This window comes from Hippocampus bargibanti, linkage group LG10 (genome assembly GCF_051943395.1).
Source record: "Hippocampus bargibanti isolate YZ-2025 linkage group LG10, ASM5194339v1, whole genome shotgun sequence".
Lineage (NCBI taxonomy): Eukaryota > Metazoa > Chordata > Actinopteri > Syngnathiformes > Syngnathidae > Hippocampus > Hippocampus bargibanti.
In genome coordinates, this window is record NC_142743.1 from 11737663 (window position 1) to 11760406 (window position 22744).

At 43.2% G+C, this 22744-nt stretch overlaps 1 protein-coding gene across 1 annotated transcript in view; it reads left to right on the plus strand.

The window, feature by feature from the left end:
• cntln (centlein, centrosomal protein) overlaps nt 1-22744 on the plus strand; it is a 116710-nt gene that overhangs the window by 1286 nt on the left and 92680 nt on the right. The window contains exons 2-9 of the mRNA XM_089006860.1: nt 3252-3340; nt 8827-8911; nt 10560-10694; nt 11572-11751; nt 13852-13985; nt 14560-14722; nt 15002-15238; nt 21410-21511. Coding sequence (XP_088862986.1) covers nt 3252-3340; nt 8827-8911; nt 10560-10694; nt 11572-11751; nt 13852-13985; nt 14560-14722; nt 15002-15238; nt 21410-21511 — 1125 coding nt within the window. The remainder of the gene's footprint in view (nt 1-3251; nt 3341-8826; nt 8912-10559; nt 10695-11571; nt 11752-13851; nt 13986-14559; nt 14723-15001; nt 15239-21409; nt 21512-22744) is intronic.

Sequence of the window (22744 nt, forward strand, 5' to 3'; positions counted from 1 at the left end):
TGAAACCAAGATCAAGTCAAGGGATGGATATTAAGACATTAACTCGTTCACTGCCATTCACGAATTTATTCGGGAATTGAAAATATGACGTACATCACCATTCACGAATTTGTTTGGGTTTTGTTTTTTCTTGTTTGAGTGCTGATAACGCCATGGCCTCTGGCAATGTTTTTCCGTTCCACAAGGGGCACCATTTCCCTTTTTTTCCATGTTAGCGCTTTGTTCCAGCTTCAGCTGTTGTGAAAGTGCCTATATAAATCAATCTTCTTCTTTTCCTTTCGGCTTTTCCCTTCAGGGCTCGCCACAGCGAATCAATGTCATCCAACTATCCCAGTTTTGTGCATCCTCTTCTCTCACACCAGCTACCTTCATGTCCTCTTTGACCACATCCATAAACCTCCTCTTCGGTCTTCCTCTCGGTCTCCTGCCTGGCAGTTCAAGGCTCAGCATCCTTCTCCCGATATAGTCGCTCTCTCTCCTCTGGACATGTCCAAACCATCTCAGTCTGGCCTCTCTGACATTCTCTCCAAAGCCTCTAATATGAGTTTCCCTCTAATGTACTCATTCCTCCTGATCCTATCCAATATTGTATTTGTATTTGTATTTGTATTGTATTTTGTACAGTCGACCCCATTTCAAGCTCATATAACTCCTGACCCATATAATTTAGGAATTAAATCTTTTTTTTCTGATGAAAGAAGAGAGTCTAAGGTTTCTTTTACTGAATTGAATGTTTATGTAGTCCTAAAAGTAAATATTCTGCGGGTCCGGGAATTCAAGCGACAATGACAAAAACCCTGGCTCTGGAGTGGAAACTTTTTGCACACCGTCTGGCAGTGAATGAGTAAAAAAAAAAACCGGATGAATCGAATCTTAAAATATTATTCATTAATTTTCTTTTATCACCTAATGTAATCATATATTTTGACCACAATGTAACCGCTCCACAGTCTCAGAGCCGAGAACTCACATAAATAATAATAAAAAAATGTATTCATAAGCGCCTTTCAAAACTCTCAAGGACACTTTACAGGCACAGGATAAGAACAACATATTTTTTTCTGCGCAACATCCTTGGTGGTCTCATCATGGAGTACGCCATCAGAGCTTCGGACACTCTAATTGAGGCGGAGGTGGGATTGGGGTGGGCTTTAGTTCTATAGTGTACCATTTAAATATTGCTATTTGAATATCACTGATGTCTTAAGTCTCTGGCAAGATGTACTCCGGGACAGCCATTAACTACAAAGGCGCCCATCTGTCAGCCAGCAAGTGCTCCTACTAGACTGATGCTAATTGAATTATTATGTGTGGCTGGATTCCAGTGGCTCACCCCACTCTGTTTGGCCCGTGGTGTTTTCGGTGTCTTAACATGTAAAATGAATTATTCATCCAACCATCAAACGCACATTCAACACATGTTTAAGCGAGCGCTGATGAGGTTCTTGACCAAACGCTTGGCTGTCTAACGACTAATAGCGGCTAACGGGCGCGTACGATTTCGAGATATTCGCCGCCACTCGACTGCAGCGGAATCTCCGGCGGCCCTTTCCGATGCTTCTCCGCGCGGATGTATGCGGATCAGCGCCGCTTGACAGTCCTTCCACTTGATATGTTCCACTCATCAAGGTCCGCTCTGCCATTTTGCTAAATAATTGATGAGACACTTTTGAGATGGGGGGGTAAAATTCGTGTACTAATTGGAGACCAGCAGAGTCCGGTGGGAGGGATGACTTTTATCTTGTGATGATGTGAACATAATTCATCAGATAATTTTATATCAAGTCGATTTGGTATAATTCTGTCTTTTAATGTCAGAAATATAGTTTTTTTTAGATGTCCTTCATTAAATGAAAGTACCTTTAAAAAAACTCCAGAGACAATTTGAATTGGAAATGCGTCGACTTGAGGATGACTCACTCTGTCATCACTTTTGAGTTTCTCCGCCGCTGCTTACTTTGGGGAAAAACAGATCTGGAGAGTGTTTGATTAATGAAGAAACCGCAATCCTCCATATCAAAATGGATGCCAGGCCTTCGTTGATCATAAATAGTTCATCACGACAAGTGTCAATGCATGCTCCCCTTGAGTAGAAGGTCACCTCCCAGACGCCGCCGTTCGGAGTCGCTTACGACTTGACTAGGGCTGATCAAAAATTATTCTGTACTAGACGTCTTAAATTATTGATCGGCTTTGCTTTTTTCCTGGTATGCTAAATGTCATCAGCGATTCCTCTTCATTTTTGTTTTTGAAGGGGAGAGAAAACTGACATGTTTTGCTGCTGTCCTTGGTGGACACGAGTCAAAGGAAAATGCAGCTTCGGGTAGTAGGTGTTGAAATTCATACAACAAGCACTCCTGTGCCCCTGAAAAAAATTCTTGTGGTCGTGTCATTGTTCAGTGACAACCATGGAAGCCTATTTTGTGACAATTTGAGATGTGTTTATTTTTTTGGGCCTTCAAACATCTACTTAGCAGCATGGTCAACAATAAGGTATACCTTTTTCTGTCTTAGTCAACCCATAATGGCCCTACCCACTCTCAAGGACTTGCACACTGCAAGAATCTGTTGCACCAGTCCAACCTCTTATTTTGAAGTTTTTTTTTTTTTCCGTGTATCATCCAGAAATGAGGGGGTCGAACTTGATCTCAATCTAAAGACCTAAATTCTGTGAAGGACCGTTATAAAAAACATTATCAACAAAACAGTATTAACTCATTCACTGCCACACAATATGCAAAAATATGTCAACTCCAGTGCCAGGGTTTTTGTCATTTTCACTCAAATTGCAGGACCGACAGAATACCCACAGAAGAGTTTTAGGACTACATAAACATTCAATACACCGTAAGAAACTGTAGACTCTCTTCTTTCATCAGAAAAAAAGAATTAATTCCTAAATTATGTGGGTCTGGAGTTATCTGAGCTTGAAATGGGGCCAGCTGTACATAATACAATACATATATATTGATTAATATAGCACTTTAACAACAGCTGCTAACTTGGAAAAAAAGGGAAATGCTGCCTCCTTGTGGAAATGAAAAAAACATTGCTAGAGGTCTGACCAGCACTTGATCTGCACCCTCGCAAGAAAAACCAAAACCTGAACAAATGCATGAATGGCGCTCCAAGTCACACTTTTCAATTCCTGAATGAATTTGCGTGAGTTACAGATAAATTGTTGAAAGAGGGAGAAAAAAAACAATTTTAGATGAATTAAAAATAACCCATCCTAACGTTGTTTTGCCCAGGCTGATAAAGACTTTGTATGGTCCTTGTGGAAACGCCTCCAAGTGGAACATCCAGACTTGACCCAGGCTGTGAGTCTGGTTGTTGAGCGGTGAGTAGATCCGTCTTTTCTCCAAACGCCACACAGCTGCACATTATACGTTTCTACTACACCCCGCTCCTCCTCCCTCTTTTTTTTAACCTCTCCAGTGTGATGAGATCAGCGCGAAAGTCGCTCGGCGGGCGTGAAGCACCTTGGCCGTTCTACTGGGGTTAGGACGGAATTTGCCGCAGATGCCGATTTAAGCCTTGTGATCCTCGGTATCGCAGTTCAGCCATGGAAACCTTTTTAATGAAAACACTCTTACACGGCTCCCGTTGTGGACCGTTGGAAAGACCCCTTGGCAACGCCGCGTCTTTAACGGATAAATTGAGATTGAATATGACCTTTTTCACCGAGTGGCCAAGATCAGTGGCATGGGAACGTTTGCAAAAGATAAAATATGTACACTTTTCCTGACAATGTCCATGTGTATAGATGTAATCTAATCTATGGGGCTTCTTGTCTTTGGGGTACGTTTATGGACGGAAAGATCCAAGGATGCACATTTCTGGCGCAGATGCTTGATAGTACGCCGCCTCGAAAGCGGCTTGTCCGCCCTTTGACTTCTCGTGTTGTTATTTTGGAAAGCGAACATTATTCATCCCTGAAGAGAAGTGAGGGGTTGTTTGGAGATGTTTGAGAAGCCTTCACCGGCTTTTGTCGCGCGGCGACTGCAGAATTTTATTGTGTGTTCGGATTGGATTAGTTGGGATTAGCCTTTATTATTCTCGCAGTGAAGAAATTTACATTTCACAGCAACAAAGTGATGGAAGTAAGAGGAAAGGAAAGGAAGAAGTAGAAAAACAAAATACAGGACGCGCTATAAAGGCAGCCACTCTCAAGGTGTCACGGTTTGCAAGGTGGTGATGGCGGGTTCGGATCCCAAAAAGCAGGCAGGAGGGAGCAGGAGGTTGTTTGACAAATTGTATTAAAATAAAGGTCAGCAGTAACAAAATGTAAAACATCAAAATGATCTGAATGGAAAAAATACAAAGTAGCAAAAGAAAACCAAGTGTAAAAGTCCGCCAAGGTTAAACAAACACGTACACAATGCATGCAGCAAACAAGCAGCAAACAAACAATGAATCGGCACCGGATGATCGTGCCCGGTGTCCTTGATTATAACGACCAGCACCTGCGAGGCTGCCGGCAGGGCTGACGTCGCTACCCGCTGGTCGCCAATCTGATCGGGACGACCAGCACCTGTGCAGGTGCAGGCGGGTCCGACAGCGCCCCCCGTTGGTCGCCAACCAGATCATGACAGTACCCCCCCTTCAAGGGGCTGCTTCCAGAAGTCCCAACAGTCTCCCAAAAGGTCCACTCGCCAGGGAACGGTCGGTGGAGAGGGCAACCGCTGCCTCTCCAGCATACGACGGGCGGCGGCCTGATGGGAACGGGACTCGGCCTGGGGTGGACGAAGACGCGGCACGGATCGTCGTGGGCGTGAGTGCGATCCCTCTCGCACGTTCACGCGACGGCGCATGGCTCTGCGTGGACGTCGAACTGCCAGGCGCAGAATGGCACCCCGTACGGCCGTATGGAACCAGGTCTCGGTCGGACGCCGACGTGGGCGTGAACTGCCCGGCTCCGGGGGAACGAGACCAGTCCAGAGCCGCTCCGGGATCCAGCGGTGAGTGGGGTCTCGGACTGACGTTGACGCGGACGTTGCACGGCTCGTCGTGGATGAGACTCAATTCGTCATGCACGACGACAGCGTGGCTGGACGTGGGCGTGCAATGCCAGTCACCCAGTGTCACCCTGGACGGCCACCTGGAAGGAGGTCTCGGCCGGACGTTTACGTGGACGTTGCGGCTCGTCGAGTGACGCAATTCAAACGCGACGAGGCTTGCGCTAACGTGGACGTAGCATTGCCAGGCACAGGGTGGAAATGAGACGGGTCCGATGTACCTGCGGGATCCGATGGTTGGCCGATTCATTCTGTCACGGTTTGCGAGGTGGTGATGGCGGCTTCGGATCCCAAAAAGCAGGCAGGAGGGAGCAGGAGGTTGTTTGACAAATTGTATTAAAATAAAGTCAGCAGGAACAAAATGTAAAACATCAAAATGATCTGAATGGAAAAAAATACAAAGTAGCAAAAGAAGACCAAAAGTAAAAGTCCGCCAAGGTTAAACAAACACGTACACAATGCATGCTGCAACCAAGCAGCAAACAAACAATGAATCGGCACCGGATGATCGTGCCAGGTGTCCTTTTAAGTGTTATTGATTATAACGACCAGCACCTGCGAGGCTGCCGGCAGGGCTGACGTCGCTACCCGCTGGTCGCCAATCTGATCGGGACGACCAGCACCTGTGCAGGTGCAGGCGGGGCCGACAGCGCCCCCCGTTGGTCGCCAACCAGATCATGACACAAGGCACCATCTTGAAGTCAAAACAACAACAAAATAACATAATATGACACAACACAAAGACATAGACAAAGACACAAAGTCATTCAACCTTAAGCACTTTCTCCACCTTCTTTGTAATATGAAGCAGTTGTAAATGAAAAATGAGAGGATCACAGCATCCTTTTTACCAGTAGCTCTGGGACGTACTGATGAAATGTGCACGTCTGCTCGATGTTAAAAGCAAACACAAAGCTGTAGTATTCATTGACGAAAAGAGATTGTCTCAGATCTCCTGTCCTACGTAAATCTGCTTCAATTCCAAGCCGCGACAGTTCCACATATGAATCGGCGTATTATGATGATCATGATGAATGTAGTGGGATTTCTCTCGACTGCCGGTTGATCGGTTTTGGGCATCATGGCTCAACATCAGCAAGGAGAAAATCGCAGTTCAAACACCCTGACTCAGTTCTACTCCGAAAACCATACCACAATGTTTTTTTTTTTTATTTGAGAAAACTGTCCCTTAATAAAAAAATAAGAAAACCCAATTTAATTTAATTTCATTCAACCTTAAATGAAATTGGCCAACTCTGATTCTTCAACTCTGAATTATTTTTAATTGCGGCTAGATCTGTCTTGGATTATTTTTTAATCGATTAACTGATTAATCCATTTTTTTCCTTTTCCATTCCAAATATGGTTTTTGTTTTTCGCCACAGATTATCCGATGTTAAATTGTCGCATTGATCACAAATCTCAACTGAGTCGTCACCTTAGTAGTATCTACTTAACGCACTTAGTAATGTTTGAAAATGCAAGAGTCATGCTGATGAGGTGATACCAGAGCTAATGGGGCAATCAGAGCCAAATTGTCCACTGCTCCCCCCAACCTTTGAGCAGGGACGTGTCAAAGCAGAGGTCTGGCACCGCTACCTCTGTCCATTAGGGATATATTTAGGGCCAGAGTTACCAGCACAACGTTAGTTTGCTGACGAAGGTCTTTGGATGAGGAGCAAAACGTCCGACACCTTCAAAGAAGTACAGTTGACGGCTGAAGAAACCTTTTCAACGATGCAAGAGGTTTGATCGCGACTGCAAATTACAAGCGTGAACGTAGCTGCATCACCATCTGCGCACAGTAGATAAAATCTCCAGAGCATGGAAGTTGTTAGCAGATTCTGAAAAGGAGAGTTAAAAAAAAAAGCTAAACACAGCGTCTAAGTGAGAAGAGAGAGAGAAATTTCCTCGGTACAGGTGCCTTCTGTTTTTTTTCTCCATACCAACTTCAGGTAGCCCCACAGGAAACCCATCAAAGTGTGCCGGTCCGTGGAGACCGCCGGGGAACATCCACCCAGAGATTGCGGTGTGTGTGTATGTATACTGTATCACCTGATGCGCAGGAGGATATTGACATGGTAATTGTGTCGACTCCAGTCAAGCGCAAGTTCCCATCGGGATCCTCCGCTCAAACCCCCTCTATCCCTCGTGTGTGTGTTTTTTTTTTTTTTTTTTTTTTTTTTTTTGCGGAGTGATTGGTTGCTTTGCGAGGGAATGCTGTGAGCACCGACGCACCAGATGTTGCTGGGGCAGCTCACGTTCCATCTCTTCGCCCAAGGGACCCCACCAGATACTTATTTTGGTCTCTATCAAGGGAAGCAGGCTGATCAGGAAAGGCAAAGACATTGGCACAAAGGCCTTGAAGAGGGGGGGCGGGGCATTGCGGTAGTGAGCGATGAGTACGTGGGGTCGGAGGGAGGGGCCCCGGTGGCCTCGAGCAGTTGAAACAACTTGGTCCCCAATTGCTGTTCATTTTTTTTTTGGTATCCCTCAAAGTTCACGCGATTTTAAAGATGCGCCTGGGGCTGAAAGAAAGTTCATTCTGATGCCGCTGCAAATCTTTGGAATGCTGCACATTTTCTTCTTCATCAAGTCTCGTTATATCGATATTCTCGGGAGTCGGAAAAAATATCGATATAACCGGACTATCGATATATCCGATCCTGCGGGCATGTAATTTACTCCTTGAGTTCATAGAAATAGTATCGTAATAAGCAGTACTACCGATATAACAGATATCGATATAAAGAGACTTTACTGTAAATGAATAAAATATAAATAAAATAAAATGTGAAATAACATATCAATATAAAATAAATTACATTAAAATAACTTAAATCTTATAAAATATGAAATAACATTTAAATAAAAATACAACAAAAATAAAATAAAACAAAAATAAAAATAAAATAAAAAAATGAAAAACGTTAAAATTAAAATAAAATAAAACAAAAATAAAAAAATATAATAAAATAAAAATACAATAAAAATAAAATGAAAATGAAATCAAAATATAATAAAAATACAATAAAAATAAAATAAAATTTAATAAAATAAAAATAAAATACAATAAAAGAAAATAACAATACAAATGAAAATGAACATTTAAAATTTAAAATAAACAATTTAAAAACATTAAATACAATAATATATAATAGAATACATTAAAAATAAAATACAATTCAAATTAAATAAATAAACAGAATAAAAATACAATGTTTTTTTAAGTGGGAGTGGTGCATTACTTAACTTTTGTAATGGATTTTTGAGGGGACATTACATAGCGACTGTTGTCTTTATAAGGGTTGCGACTAAGTGCCCTGCCGACTAAGCGCTAATTTGGGGCGAATGGCGTGATGCACCTTGTCGTGTTTGTCACATTCACATCTACGGACTATGCCGTCTTAAAATCACCAAACATGCAGAAAAACCTGTTACTGTAAAGTATCCTTAACCCTCATATTATGTTAAAGGGTCAATTTTACCCCTTTCCATTTTTGTGTTGACTAAAGCACTGGATATCCTTTGTTTTTCCTGTCTTCAAAACAGTTGTAAAATATCCCAATAGGATAGAAAATATGTTGTCTCTCTTTTCAAGTATGTTTATCACAGCTCAGAAACAATTATTGCTGATGTCACCTATTATTTGACTGTTTTGTGTGGATTTTTACATACAGGTAGAAACATAGAGGTAGAAATATAGAGGTAGAAACCCACAACATAATCATGATTTTTTTTTTCAACATAATATGAGGGTTAAGAATTTTGAAAGGTGCTTATAACTGAAATTTTATTATTATTTTAGGGAGAAGCACAAAGGTGATATGAAGGACAGGAAGGTGTTGGAGATCCTCCAGGCCAAAGACTACATGATACATGATCTGGAGCAGGTAATGTGGAGGTTTTTTTTTAATCTCTCACTTTGTCACGTTAAGTGCTGAGGTCAATGCTCACCTCGCTCTTGTCATTAAAAGCGACAAATCGCAAAAAAAAAAATTGGTGTGATTATTGACTCGGGCCTTAATTTGAACAACCACTTAAAAGCTATTGCTAAATTTGCTGGTTAGATAACCCACGTTTTTTTTGTCTCAACATGACAGAAAAATGTATGTTTTTTTCAGTAGCTTGGATTACAGTAATTGTCATGAAAAATAAAAATACAAAATCAATTTGGTATCTGTAACTGATCAAAAATTCTGCCACCGGTTGTCCTTGCAAGCACCAGCAAACTTGACCGTTGAAATTGTTCTTGCTGACTTCATTATCAATGTTTGAATTTATTTTGACGCTCCAACGCCTAAATCTCTCCCCCCTCCCCCTCCCGGCCTACCCTCACTGCTCACCCCTGCGCTCTTAGCACAACGTTTTGGAAGTAGCGAGGACCGCCTAAATCCACGATCTGGATGGATCAGAGCCATTTCCCGCATCGCGGCAATTAATTGCATCCCAGAGCACCGTGTTATTTGAGTCAAGTGCGCACTCGCGGATTAGAAGACAATTGCAAATCGCTGCCGCTGGCCTAGCGAGGCCCGAAGAGCCACAAAAGCTGCCATGGAGCCGATAATGAAATTTGAGTTTGCGTCAAACGTCTGTTTTGTTTCTTCTTGGGTAGTCTTCCAAAAATATTCCCATTCAATTTTGGGTGCGATAAAGACCTTGATTACATCATATGGTTGATGCTTCCATAAAATTTTAGCCGCTCAACGCAAGTTTGCCTTGTGTAGCCATCGTGGTGGCCATTTTGTTTTGATAAGAAGGAATTTCAATGATCGCTGTGAATGAAGGCACACGACGGTGTAGGCAGCATGAGTTCTTATTTAAGGGGTGTGGGAACACTTTTTCCATGATTGCTGACCAATCCAGGGTGTTCACCTGATTCAAAAATAGATGTGGTTGAAATTCTGACAACATTTGTAACCTCCGGTAGCTCGAAATCCATCATTTAACCTTGTCAGAGATGTTGGCTTGGACACTGTGAAAAAAGGCTGGAACACAGGAAGATTGTCTTTGACTGCGGCCAGGGGACGTAGCCATTCATGACTGACGGCCAACTTCTGCAGCCCTCTGCCAAGCTATTTATTGAGAGTGTCCTTGAGAGTTTTGAAAGGCGCTTATAAATGAAATGTATTATTATTATTATTACAGAAAATACAAATTTAAGTGAGACATTAATAAAACACATTTTTCTTGATTTGAATACAACACCCCTGGACGTCCCAAGCACCAACACCCATGAACCAACATAACAGAGACATTTTAATTAGTTGTCCTTTCCATGAACTGATAGATTTTTAACCTGGCTAATGAGCTCTTCCTGTGAAGGAGTTTACCAAGTTGTAAATTAGTCCAGGGCCAGATCTCCTACTTGAGGATGACAGTTAAACAGGCTCAGATTTTCAGACCCCAGATTTTCTGTGCTTCCATTGTGGACCTTGTGTTTGGCCAACTAACCATCATGAAACTTTTAAATATTATAACTTCTATTCTGTTTTATTCTCTATCAAACCTCTATCTTCTTCTATGTATTTCTGTTCGTAGAAAGTGTCTGAAAAGCAGCAAAAGGTAAACAAGCTTCTCCAAAGATGCCCCATGATGGACGAGGAGGCTTCTTTAATGAAGAGCGAGTTGGAAGATGTGAACCGACAACTGCTTGACAAAAGCAAACAACTACAGGTTGGTCCGACACATTCTCTTTTTGCGCGGCGAATGATAGGATACGTCCCGCATGAGCTTTGTATTGCCTGCAGACGACAGAGAATACTTGAGAACGTGCAAAAAAAAAAGTCAGGTTGTTTACTTGCAGATAAATATTTAATGACTGTGTCGGTAGGGTGGAGAGTGGAACTAGTGTGTCGTACAGTGTGGCCCGCCGATAATTATCAAGGCACGGGACGCCGGCTATGTTTAATTGATGGAAGAACGGACCTCTCGTGGTTTTGGTGCGGTGTCACAGCGAATGATAGCGGGGGGCAGGGAGGGACAGAATCTAAAGGGGAGCCTAACGGGCAAACGCTGTTCTCATTAGAACTGACACGGCGGGCCCTCTACCTGCGTGTGTCCGACGAGCACAGCCGCTAGCGGCTAGCGCTGTCGGCATCTCGCTTGCACTGGCCCCCTCAGCACAGGTGACCTTGGCCAATCAGTGGCTCGTGCAGGCATCTCCCGGAATAAATTAAGGAAAAAAATATATCAAAGCCTTGCTCGTCATTATATATTCATTTCAGGGTAAAACCTCGACTGTTGCATATATGAAAACCCAAGGGGCAACTCATAACGGTGATAACCACACTAAGTGAAAAAGAGAAAAGAAAAAGCCTTCCAAAAAATTTACCATGGGGCTTCCAGATGCTTTACCGAATTTCAAATTATATACCACACTTCACTTGAGTTCAGAACTTTTTGACCCGTCCTGGTTAGCGGGCACTCAGAGAAGCAAGGTGCAAGCAAAACCACCGGCCGTATTAACTTTTTGTTTTCCTCGTGTTATTGTTTATTCGCCCCCTGTCGACCCCGTTCTCCTGACACGCACACCTCCCTCGTCCTCATCCAGGAATGGAAGGCGGCGTGCGGGAGGAAAGAGGAGGAGGCGCAGCAGGTGGCACGTGCGCTCGAGGAGGAGAAAGGGGGATTAACGTCCCGCTGTGTCGCCCTGCAAGCTGACCTGGAGGAGAAAGAGAGGCAGGCCAAGCACCAGCGTGACCAGGGGGAGGCCGCCCAGGCCAGAGTCAAGGTTTGAATAATACGCATGGGACGGTCCTTGTCTTTTATGCCGTTTTCCTTCCTCATGCACACCTTGACATCTATGATCCTTTGCTCTTTTTTCCTCTCAATCTAACATTGGGTAGGTGAAAAATATTCAAAAACAGCATCCAAATATGTCCAATTTATTTATTTAACGATCTAGCTATCTAGCTAGCTTGCTTGCCAGCTTGCTTGCTAGCTTGCTTGCTTGATAGCTATCGATCGAGCTATCTATCTAGCTAGCTAACTATCAATCTAACTAGCTCATTACCTATTTAGCTAGCTCACTATCTAGCTCAGTGTTTTTCAACCTTTTTTGAACCTGGGCAGGTTTTTTTACATTGGATTTTTTTTTGTGGCACACCACAAACCATCTTGCAGGAAAGAGGCAATCTTTGACGTGTTGCCACACGGACGAATATTAAATTATCCTCCCGGTCTTTTCAGCACGGACACAGGACAATGACATAATATTGGCAGAAAAGCAATCATAAATGTTTGTAAAATTATTAATTTGAAAAAGGGGCTTTGGATAGTTTCTCACGGCACACCTGACGATCTCTCACGGCACACTAGTGTGCCGCGGCACAGTGGCTGAAAATCACTGATCTAGCTAGCTAAGTATCTAGCTAGCTAGCTATCTTACTATCTAGCTATCTGTCTGTCTGTCTAGTTTATTTATTTCTATTTTTTTGTTGATTTTATTTTATTTTTGTGGGTACTACATCATGGGTGTGTGTGACATTGTTTTTGCCACGATCGGATACACTGACAACAATAAATCCATGAAAACGGAGAGGCATCCTGAAAAGAAAAAAGATGTGTGAAAATGATAAGTTCCTTTTAAAAGAAAATGGAAAGAATATTAGGGGGGAAAAGTGATAATTCCCTCAAATAACGAAACACTCAGAACTGACATGTAGGTTTCTATATATGCAGTATCATCTGTTATTCGTGCAACGATTGTGAGTAATTGCTCATATTACGACTGTCTACAAGTTTAGTAATATGCAGACATAAAATTAATACTTTTTAAGTATTAATTAATTAAATAATTTTTGGGGGGGATTGTTATGTTTTTCTTTTGGGGCTCATTCTTACTTTAGTCCAGTAAAATTCCCTTTTTTCCCCATATCAATATTTTGTAATTAATTTGTATTTATCGAGCTATAACTATTCTAATAAAATGATATCCTTTTCTTCCTGGTATAATACTTTATCTTATATCATATCACTTTATTCCTTACCATATAATCAATTCATGAGATTATTTTTTTTTCACCAAATATAATTGTTTTATGCTCGTAAAATTTGACTTTATTCTGGTAAAAATGTAATTTTTACTCATGGCAATTTATTCTGGAGTGAAGTATTTTTTTACCTGTCAGATTGTTTTTTTTTTTTTTTTTTTTCAATTTGTGAACTTTTTTAAATTATGGGATTAATTGTTTTCTTTTCACACTAAGAATGTATTTTGCGTAAAATGGTTACCTGGGTCCTGTAAAATGTTTTTTCCCCTTTTTTGGGGACAAATGCAACTACCAAAACCTTTTTTTCTCCCCTTGTTTCTCCTGCTGTTAGAACATCAATTCCGCAGAGTCAATTCCGCAGAGTCACAACCAGTCTGACTTCAACGGACAGTTAGGAAGGCGGAAAAAAACATTGGCACCGCCCTACCCACTCTCGAGGACTTGCACACTGCAAGAATCCGAACAAGGGCGCGGAAAATCCTACTGGACCCTCCGCACCCTGCCCACCACCTTTTCCAGCTACTCCCTTCAGGCAGGCGCTACCGATCCATGCGCACCAAATCCAGCAGACATTTAAACAGCTTCTTCCCCCAAGCCATTAACTCGTTGAACTCTTCAACAGTAGCCAAAATGGAACTGTATAGTGCCACTTAGCAGTTTTTTTGACGACGATACTAGTGCAGCGTGTTCTACCGGAAACAAATTCCTTGTGTGTTCTACATACTTGGCAATAAAGATGATTCTGATTCTGATTCTGATATTTGAACCGCCAACATCAACACAGAGTCAAAATGTCGTGTTTGACAGATTTCGTTACTTCTGCAATAATTCCTTTCTAGCATCTTGAGGAAGAAGTACGCAGTGCCTGGCAGGAGGTCTACAGGATGCAGAACCACAACAGCACCTTGGCTGCTGGCATCACAATCAAAGAACAGGAAATGGCAACAAAAGCCGACCAGCTTCAAAAACTTACGTGAGTCGCACGCGTCATCACGGTACACCTCCTCTCCTCTTTCCTGACAAATAGTTAACATTTTACGGTGAGTGCGTGATTAAAATGTCATGCGCCGTGCGAGCAATCCACATGGATCGCAGTAAGTACGTTGCTTTCAATGCTGAGGCTCGGGGTGACACTGATATTTCCACCCGCGGCTCACCTAAAGCCACCCTGTAAGCCTCCGCATCGTGGATGCGCTTTCAAGGAGGGAGAAAAGGGGAAACCGGGCGGGCTTTGGCTAAGCTGTAGTCGATATGATAAAAACTCTGGGAACCGTTAGGAGCCTAAGAGGTAATCTCATCCCTTTTTTTTAAAGTACTTCTATTTTAATGGCCGTCTCGCTCGAATGTGTCAGTCACATTCGGAGCTTGCGAAGGCCTCTCAAGGTTTTAGCTTGGTGATTAAAGATTGCTTCATCCGTTAGCGCAGCACTTTACGCTTGTAATTCGCCGGCAACTCTGGGAATTGATCCGTATTAACCATACTTTATCGGTCACACGGTTGTGCCAAAATTAATTTGGGATGAAAGGATTTTTTTTGTGCGTCTCAGGTGCGAGTTTGCCCAAGTGCAGATGTTGTACAAACGCAGCACAGAGCACGCGGCGGCCCAGAGTCATATGATCAAGCAACTGGAAGGGCTCAACGTGGAGACACAGAGGGTGATGAAGAACCAGGAAGAAGCGCACACTGCTGACACCACTTCATGTCAGAAGGTAGACACACACATGGTGTAAATGCCCACACGCAACTGTACTTGCGAATCAGTCGGAACCGCGATGCAGCACGCATTCGCCACATATGAAAACTGCTTTTGTTACGGCAACGGTGACGAGCAGTGAAATGATTGATGGGCCAAAAGTCGGAATAAGCAAGCACAACCTTCGAAGAGGAGAGAATAAAGGGCAACATTTTGCAGTAAAACCGAATTTGTATTTTCACTCGTGGAAGCAGCACTTCATCTGTAAACACCCACCCCTGATATGTACTTACAGCTATACACCGATTTGAGCCAATGCTACCAGACCCTCATGTCAAGCGAGGCCGAGCTGCGGCAAAGCCACCAAGAGCTGAGCAGCCAGCTGGCCCTGAAAGAGCAGCAGATTCTGCAACTGCGGGCCCAACTGCAAGAACAAAAACAACAGCGGCGGGAGGAACATCAACTACGACAGCTGCAACAAGGCCAGCAGACTGCCGGTTGCATCTGGAGTAAGAGACAAACCAACTTGAAGGTGAGAGTTTATCTTTTGCCCTCAAGCGGTGATTCACAACCTCTAAAAATGTTATGAATGGATGATGGATCTGTAGCTAGCAAGCTAACTTACAGGTTAATTAGTTAGCAAGCTATATAGCTAGCTGTCAAGCTATATTGCTAGCTACCAAGCTATATAGGAGGCTGACAAGCTATATAGTTAGCTAGCTAGCTAGATAGATGGATAGATCGATAGATGGCTTGACAGGCAGCTCAACAGCGAGCTTGATAGACAGCTTGATAGATAGCTTGATAGATCGATAACTTGATAGATAGAGATAGGTACCAATGAATATTTTGATAGATGTAATTCATTGGAGCTGATAAAGGTGTGCGAAACTTACTCAGCTAGAACTGGACATTACAATATATCATATTTGTGGCAGCTGATGAATTTTTGTGTCCCTGCAAGCTGCACTTCTTCAAATTTGACTGCTCAGCAGTAGCCAACAGACTGTCGCAGATATCATCTCCATATGTGAAGTGAGACGTGATCGCCCTGCACCACTTAACCCTGTTAATTTAACCAGCCGCTATATGTAGAAGTGGATCGTTTAGCCAGTAATTAATTACAGTGGTGTAGGGCTCCTGATTGTAATTAATATGGTATTGAGACGAGGTGCCGGTTGTGTCGAGTGTGTATGTACAGCAAAGCCCCTTAAAGTTAAGAAAATTGTTTTGTTTTCAAGGGGTATTTGACGCCCTTGGAAGTTGTAGTTCAGTGTTCTTTGGCCTTAATGTTTTAGGATTTCAAATCAGATGACTAGCATTTACACAATTTGGTTATTTGAACTCGTGTATATATCCCATAGTTTTGAACCTGTGTGTGTAAAGCGTGTTTTGTCTCGATATGCCCAGTGATCGGCCACAATGTCTTATAACCCAGAATCTCCTGAGCTGGGCTCCAGGTCACCTGCGATCTTCGTGAGGGTATTATGGAGAGCACACAAGGAATTAAAAATGTGCGAGTGATGGGCCACATAATCAGAAATTCCGTAACAATTTGTTGCGGAACACCTGTTAAATTATAATGATCAGGGTTGTCGAGGCCGGTGTGATTTTAAATTTGAATGTTTGGTTGGAAGTTACCATTGGAGGCGATCAAAGTGCTGCTCGCAACAGGAGCACAAGGCGGAGGAGACACAACGCTCATTTGAAAACAGGCCAGAGTGGCGGGTTTCAACACTTCGCTTGTCCTGTGGTTGTTTTGTTTTTGTTTTGTTTTTTAATTCAGGGTGCGTGTGTGGGTACATTTAAGGAATACCAAGGAAAAACAACACCCATTGTTCACTTAAAAGTGTGATGCTAACAGTAGACAACACAAAGTCTAGTTTGCTATTGTTGTTTTTTTTTTTCTCCTCCTCCTCTGGCTGTCAGTCAGTGTTTTGGATTGATTAAAGAGTGCCATTACAGTATAATCCAGAGCAGACCTCAGGCTTTCTGCAGCCTTCAACAGAGTACATGAGTGATAATGTGCTCATCCTGTGGGCCCTCGTTCAACTGGAAGCTCTCCCATCGAGTACTGGTGGGGGCGGGGGGTGCAGTTTATTCTCTTTCGGAAAGTTATATTTGGTCCTGGTGTTTTGATTTTACTTTGTTATGGAGTTGATGATGCGCCTGTTGAGCCACAAGTTGACCTCTGGTTGCTGGGTTATATTTAGCATTGTTCAATCATTGGGTTTGAATGCTATGCTAACATTAGCTATCACTAGGGCCTAGGCACTTGTCGACACTTCAGACCAGAAGCTGAGTTAATGTAATTTTTTTTTCAGAGAATGTTCAAATGTTGGCGGCCCGGTAGTCGAGTGGTTAGCACGCCGACTTCACAGTGCAGTGGTCACCAGTTCGCGTCCCCCACCGACCTCCCTGTGTGGAGTTTGCATGTTCTCCCTGGGCCCGCGTGTGGATTCTACGGGTCCTCCGGTTTCCTTCCACATTCCAAAAACATGCATGGCGGGCAGATTGAACATTCCAAATTGTCCCTACGTGTCAGTGTGAGTGCGAATAGTGTCTCTGTGTGCCCTGCGATTGGCTGGTCCACTCTAGTGCCAGGGTTTTTGTCATTATCACTCAAAATCCAGGACCCACAAAATATTGAATTTTAGGACTACATAAACATTGAATTTAGCATTAGAAAACTTTGTCTTTTCTTTCATCAGAAAAAAAAAACGAGTTAATTCCTAAGTTATATGGGTCTGGAGTTAGCTGAGCATGGAATGGGAGTGGGTGTACAAAAGGCAAATGTTGTCCCTTCTTGGTAGGGAAAAACATTGCGAAAGGCCATGGCCAGTGCTTTTTCGGTACCAAAACATGAAAAAAACAAACCCAAACAAATTCAGGAATGTGCTCTGTCATCAGAATCATCTTTATCTGAATCATCTTTATTGCCAAATATGTAGAACACACAAGGAATTTGTTTCCGGTAGAACACGCTGCACTAGTATCACCCAAAAAATTGCAAAGAGGCACTATACAGTTCTATTTGGGTTACTCTTTATAGAGTTAATGGCTTGGGGGAAGAAGCTGTTTAAATGTCTGCTGGATTTGGTGCACATGGATCGGTAGTGCCTGCCTGAGGGGAGTAGCGGGAAAAGGTGGTGGGCAGGGTGCGGAGGGTCCTGTAGGATGTAGGAGGTTCTGTAAGAGACTATACAGATTAATGTGCAGTACCTTTCGTCGACCCCCCTCCCGCCCTTATTTCGCTTCATGTAGCTTCGATTCGGGCAGTTTACCATCTGCTCTTTTACATAGCATAGAGCATGTTTAATTTAAATATGTTGCCGTCTGCTATTTACACACCACATATTCTCTTCATTTGCATTGTGTTTGTATTGGGCGGGGCTGGGGGGGTTGAAAAGAATCTCACATTTGAATGCTACTTCTGGGCCCGCTTTTTATGAAAAATAAATAACATTGTCAACGCAAGTCGTCACGCGCCCTCTGGAACCGAGCCTCTGCGGCGCCCGCCGCCGACGTTCCTAATGACATGGACTCCGGCGGTGCGCTTTTACCAACTCAACTGCTCTCATTAGATGAGAAGCCCCGGCCCGTTTGCACAGCCCACCTCATTAACGAAGCACAGCCATGTGCCGCCTTGGCTACATGGCGCTTGTTTAAGCACATATGTGCTGGGGTCAAACAGACTGCGTGGGAGGACTCAGGGCTATGTGTACACACACACAAATATATACACCACTTACCTTCCACTCACCGCTCGCTGTCCTTGTCCAAAGTCCCCCTCCTCAGCAGTTACCGAACACACTCATACATATATGCACACACTTGTTCTTTGAAGAAGCCCCCTCTTGCATACCAAGTGTACCTCTTGGCCTAGTACCTCGCAGCCCCCTGCTTCTAAATCAGCAATACACCCCCCCCCCCCCAAGTTTTTTTATTCCTCAGATCAGTTACACACATGGGTTGTTGGTGTCCACTTGCAGCTTATTAACTTTTACAGCAATTCTAAAAGTTATTCGGATGCGTCATTCCCTGTCAAAATGGCCGCCCATGACAATGGGGCACATACTGTACTGTATACATAATTTTGATATTAACACTCATTTACTCCTAAAGATTTTTTTTCAGAATCACCAAATGGAAAAATAATCCCCCCAAGTTTTTTTTCTCAGATCATTTACACACAGGTTGTTGGTGTCTACTTGCAGCTTATCAACTTTTACAGCGATTCTAAAAGTTATTCGGGTGCGTCATTCCCTGTCAAAATGGCCGCTGATGACAATGGGGAACACACTGTATACATAATTTTGATATTAACACTCATTTACTCCGAAAGATTTTTCTCAGAATTACCCCGGGGAAAAATAATTCAAAAGTTATTGTTTAAAAAAAGTAATACAAAAGCTTCTGAAAATGTCCAGAGTACAGATGATGGAGTGTGCGCCTGAACGAATCCCTCCATCTCTGTTGTGTGTCGTTTGTGTGCGCCATGAAGCCCCCCCTTCCACCCCCTGTAATTAACATTGATCAGATTTGTTTTGTGGCATAAATGGCGCACGTGTAGCACATTACTTCTGGCAAGTCTCATTGCGCATTCAGCTCAAGGGTTCGGCAGCAGACGGGTCACGGGCTTCGGGGAGAGCGATCACAAGCCTCCCTCCATATGGTCGAACCTCGCCAAGCTCATCCAGTGCCAGACAAGTTCCCCCAAGAACATAATCGTGTTCGGTAATTACCAAGACAGGTTTTTTTTTTACTCTCTCTTTTTCACCCCCCCCCCCCTCCCCCACCGTTCGCTCCCCTGCATACCTCAATCTTCCACTTACCCTTGCTGTCCGGTCTCACTGCACCTGCATGCTCTTTTCTCCTTCACTTTCACCCCAAGTCTGTTGTTTTCAACTTATGATACCATTACGTTCCATCTAAACTCTCATTTTTTATCTTGGACTAGAAAATTACAATGGGAATGCTGTGATTTTTTTTTTAGAACACAATGGAGTGGATTTAGTTTGGGTATGTTGTAGTAGTATTGCAAAAAAACACCATCATACTGCTTTGTAACTGCTTAAAAATGGCTGCCTGTCCTCATACGTCTGTGAAAGTGAAATGTAATTGTCCAAGATTCGCCGGCGTCCATTAAATTCGGCCCCAGATAGTTCGGCCGAACCCCTGTTTTGATAGGACAATTGAATAAAATATGAACAAAACTCTTCCTCGCTAATAATTTATCATCCACCTCGCCTCCCGGTTTGCTTAAAGTTGATGACTCCAGCAGTTAATAGGGTCACGGCCAGATGCCAAAATTCCCGTTAATGCAATCACAACCTTGTTGCGGGGTTGGGGGGGAGATGACATCGTCTTCTGCTCAAGAGTAAGACACAGTTGCAAAGGCCGTCTCTCTCTCTCTCTCTCTCTCTCTCTCTCTCTCTCTCTCTCTCTCTCTCTCTCTCTCTCTCTCTCTCTCTCTCTCTCTCTCTCTCTCTCTCTCTCTGTGTCTGTCTCTCTATCACTCCCTCCTTCCCTCTCTCTCTCTCTCTCTCTCTCTCTCTCTCTCTCTCTCTCTCTCTCTCTCTCTCCCTCCCTCTCTCTGTGTGTCAGGTTCTGATTTGACGAGATAAGTGTCGACAAGCAGCAGATGCGGTTTCCCCGTTGCCTGTGATTTTTATGCCATCTTGTCACAAGGTTTTAACAAAGGTGCGAAGATGTCGGCAAATGTCAAGTTTAGAGACACACCTCAGAAGCGTCTTTCCAAATCGCACCTTTTTTGATGTACCTTTTCTATTTGGAAATTTTTAGTTCATGGCGAATGTGGGGTGAAGTTCAAAGGAAGTTTGTCATTTAAAATCTGTGTTGGTTACTAGCTTGGCTTATTTTTTAACGATTTGTAATGCGTCAATAATTAAAGGAGGCCTGCTTCATTGTGGATGTAGATTACTTTCTTTTTTTCATACCTGCCCTTCTTCAAATGTCTGACTAAATGCAGGGTGTTAAGGTGGTTGGCCAGAGGTTGCAACCCTTTCGGATGCAACCGATGTGACACATGCTTTCTTATCACAAAATCAATCAATCATTGAGCTTGTATTTGAATGTAAGCCATTTTAATTATTTTGGAATCTATCATTATTTCCCCCCCCCAAAAAAATTATGGGAAATAAAACACACCCGCACATTTCCCACGAAACTCATTCACTGCCATTAACAAATTTGTTTAGAAATTGAAAATACGACGTAGAGCGCCATTGCCGAGGCCAGCCCACTACTGGCTTCAGGATGTAGTAAATCTTTTGTTTTTTAATTATTGTATGAGGGCAACCTGAAATTATAGTTTATTTCTTTATCTCAAAATTAAGGTAAAAAATAGCCACACAGTCACAATACACAGTTTACAAAAAGCAACCACTTGGCCCAAGTTTTGGGGAGGCCCAAACTGCTCAATTTTGATCATCAGTGCACTTTTATTATCCAGTTTTTGATACAGTGATCTTTTTGATACAGTGATCTGTTTTCGTTTTGTATTTTGTATTTATTTAAGTTTTTTTTTTTAGGTATTATTCATTTATTTATTTGTTAGTTTTTACATACCCTGTACTGGTTGTGTTTATTTATATATTTATGTATTTATTTATTAATTTAGTTGTTTATTTATTTAGGCCCCCGTACAAACACTCATACTCTTTGTTTGCAACCCTTCCAGGCACTTGTACCTGACCAGACGTTTGCCGCGTCTCCCCAACTTCATTGTGAGCATTCCGAGGATACAGCACTTGGCTCCATCCCTCCCGTCAGGAGGCAGCAGGTAGGTCGACGTCGACACACATTTTCTCTTTTAGCCGGTGAGATGGGCGCGTGTGCGAGGGGCTTACATGGCCGCACTTCCCACAAATTACCGCGCTCGCGTCAGATCAAAGCCACAGCGGTGACACCAAGGCAGTGGTGTGTTGAGAGCCATGTGATTCATTAGACCCTTCCTTTTTTATGCTGAAAACACACTTACGCACGCACACCTCCTTCTGTGATCAGGCCCGGCGTGTGCTGCTAGTTTCACGCATGCCTTGGGCCCAGGCACTGGCTGATTTACCGCTTCAGCGGGACATTATGAACACCAAGACAGGCTTTTTGATCTTCTCGCGATTTGTGCTCTTTAAATTTGGCAGGTTTCTAGATGGCCTCACTCGCGCAACTAAAGAGACCTTGTTTGATTTCCACCACTGTCCTCATTAAAGCTTCAGCGGGAGGCCTTCTGTTCTACCTTACACGTAATGCAATTATTTTGCACCAAATACTATAAGAGAATTGATGCTGTTCAACGCGATTCGCTGGCGTGCTCGCATACCTCGGGATACACTTGCATGTTGTTTCCACGTAATTAGCATTAAGTCGCTGATTTATATCATGTCTGCTTGACTATTGCCGACACGGTAATCCGATGTTGACAATGTATTTTTCAACGGAATAATAGGCTAATCTATAAAATGAAATCCGAGCGCACACTTTCTGATTTCTAAAGCGTTCTTAGGTCACATAATATTGATGTAGATGTGCTATGTTGCTATGTGTAGCTTTAGTTTTACGAGCTGGTCCAGGGAGGAGATATTGCCCCAAGTGGAGGAGTTTTACTATCTGGGAGTCTTGTTCACAAATGAGTGTAGGAGGGAGCGAGAGATCGACAGACTGATCGGTGCGGCGTCTGCTGTGATGGGGATTTTTTACCGATCTGTCGTGGTGAAGAATTTCCTTGGTCGATCTACATCGCACCCCTCATCTATGGTTACAAGCAATGAGTCATGACAGAAAGAAGTAAATCCTGGATACAAGCGGCCGAACTGAGCTTTCGCCATCGGGTGTCCAGGCTCTCTCTTAGAGATAAGGTGAGAAGCATCCGGGAGGCGCTCAGAGTCGAGCCGCTTCGCCTCCACATAGAGAGTATCCAGATGATGTGGATCAGGCATCTGGGCTTCCCTACTGAAGTTGCTGCCTCCGCGACCCGACCTCGGTGAAGCGACAGAGAAAGGATGATTGGATTGATGGA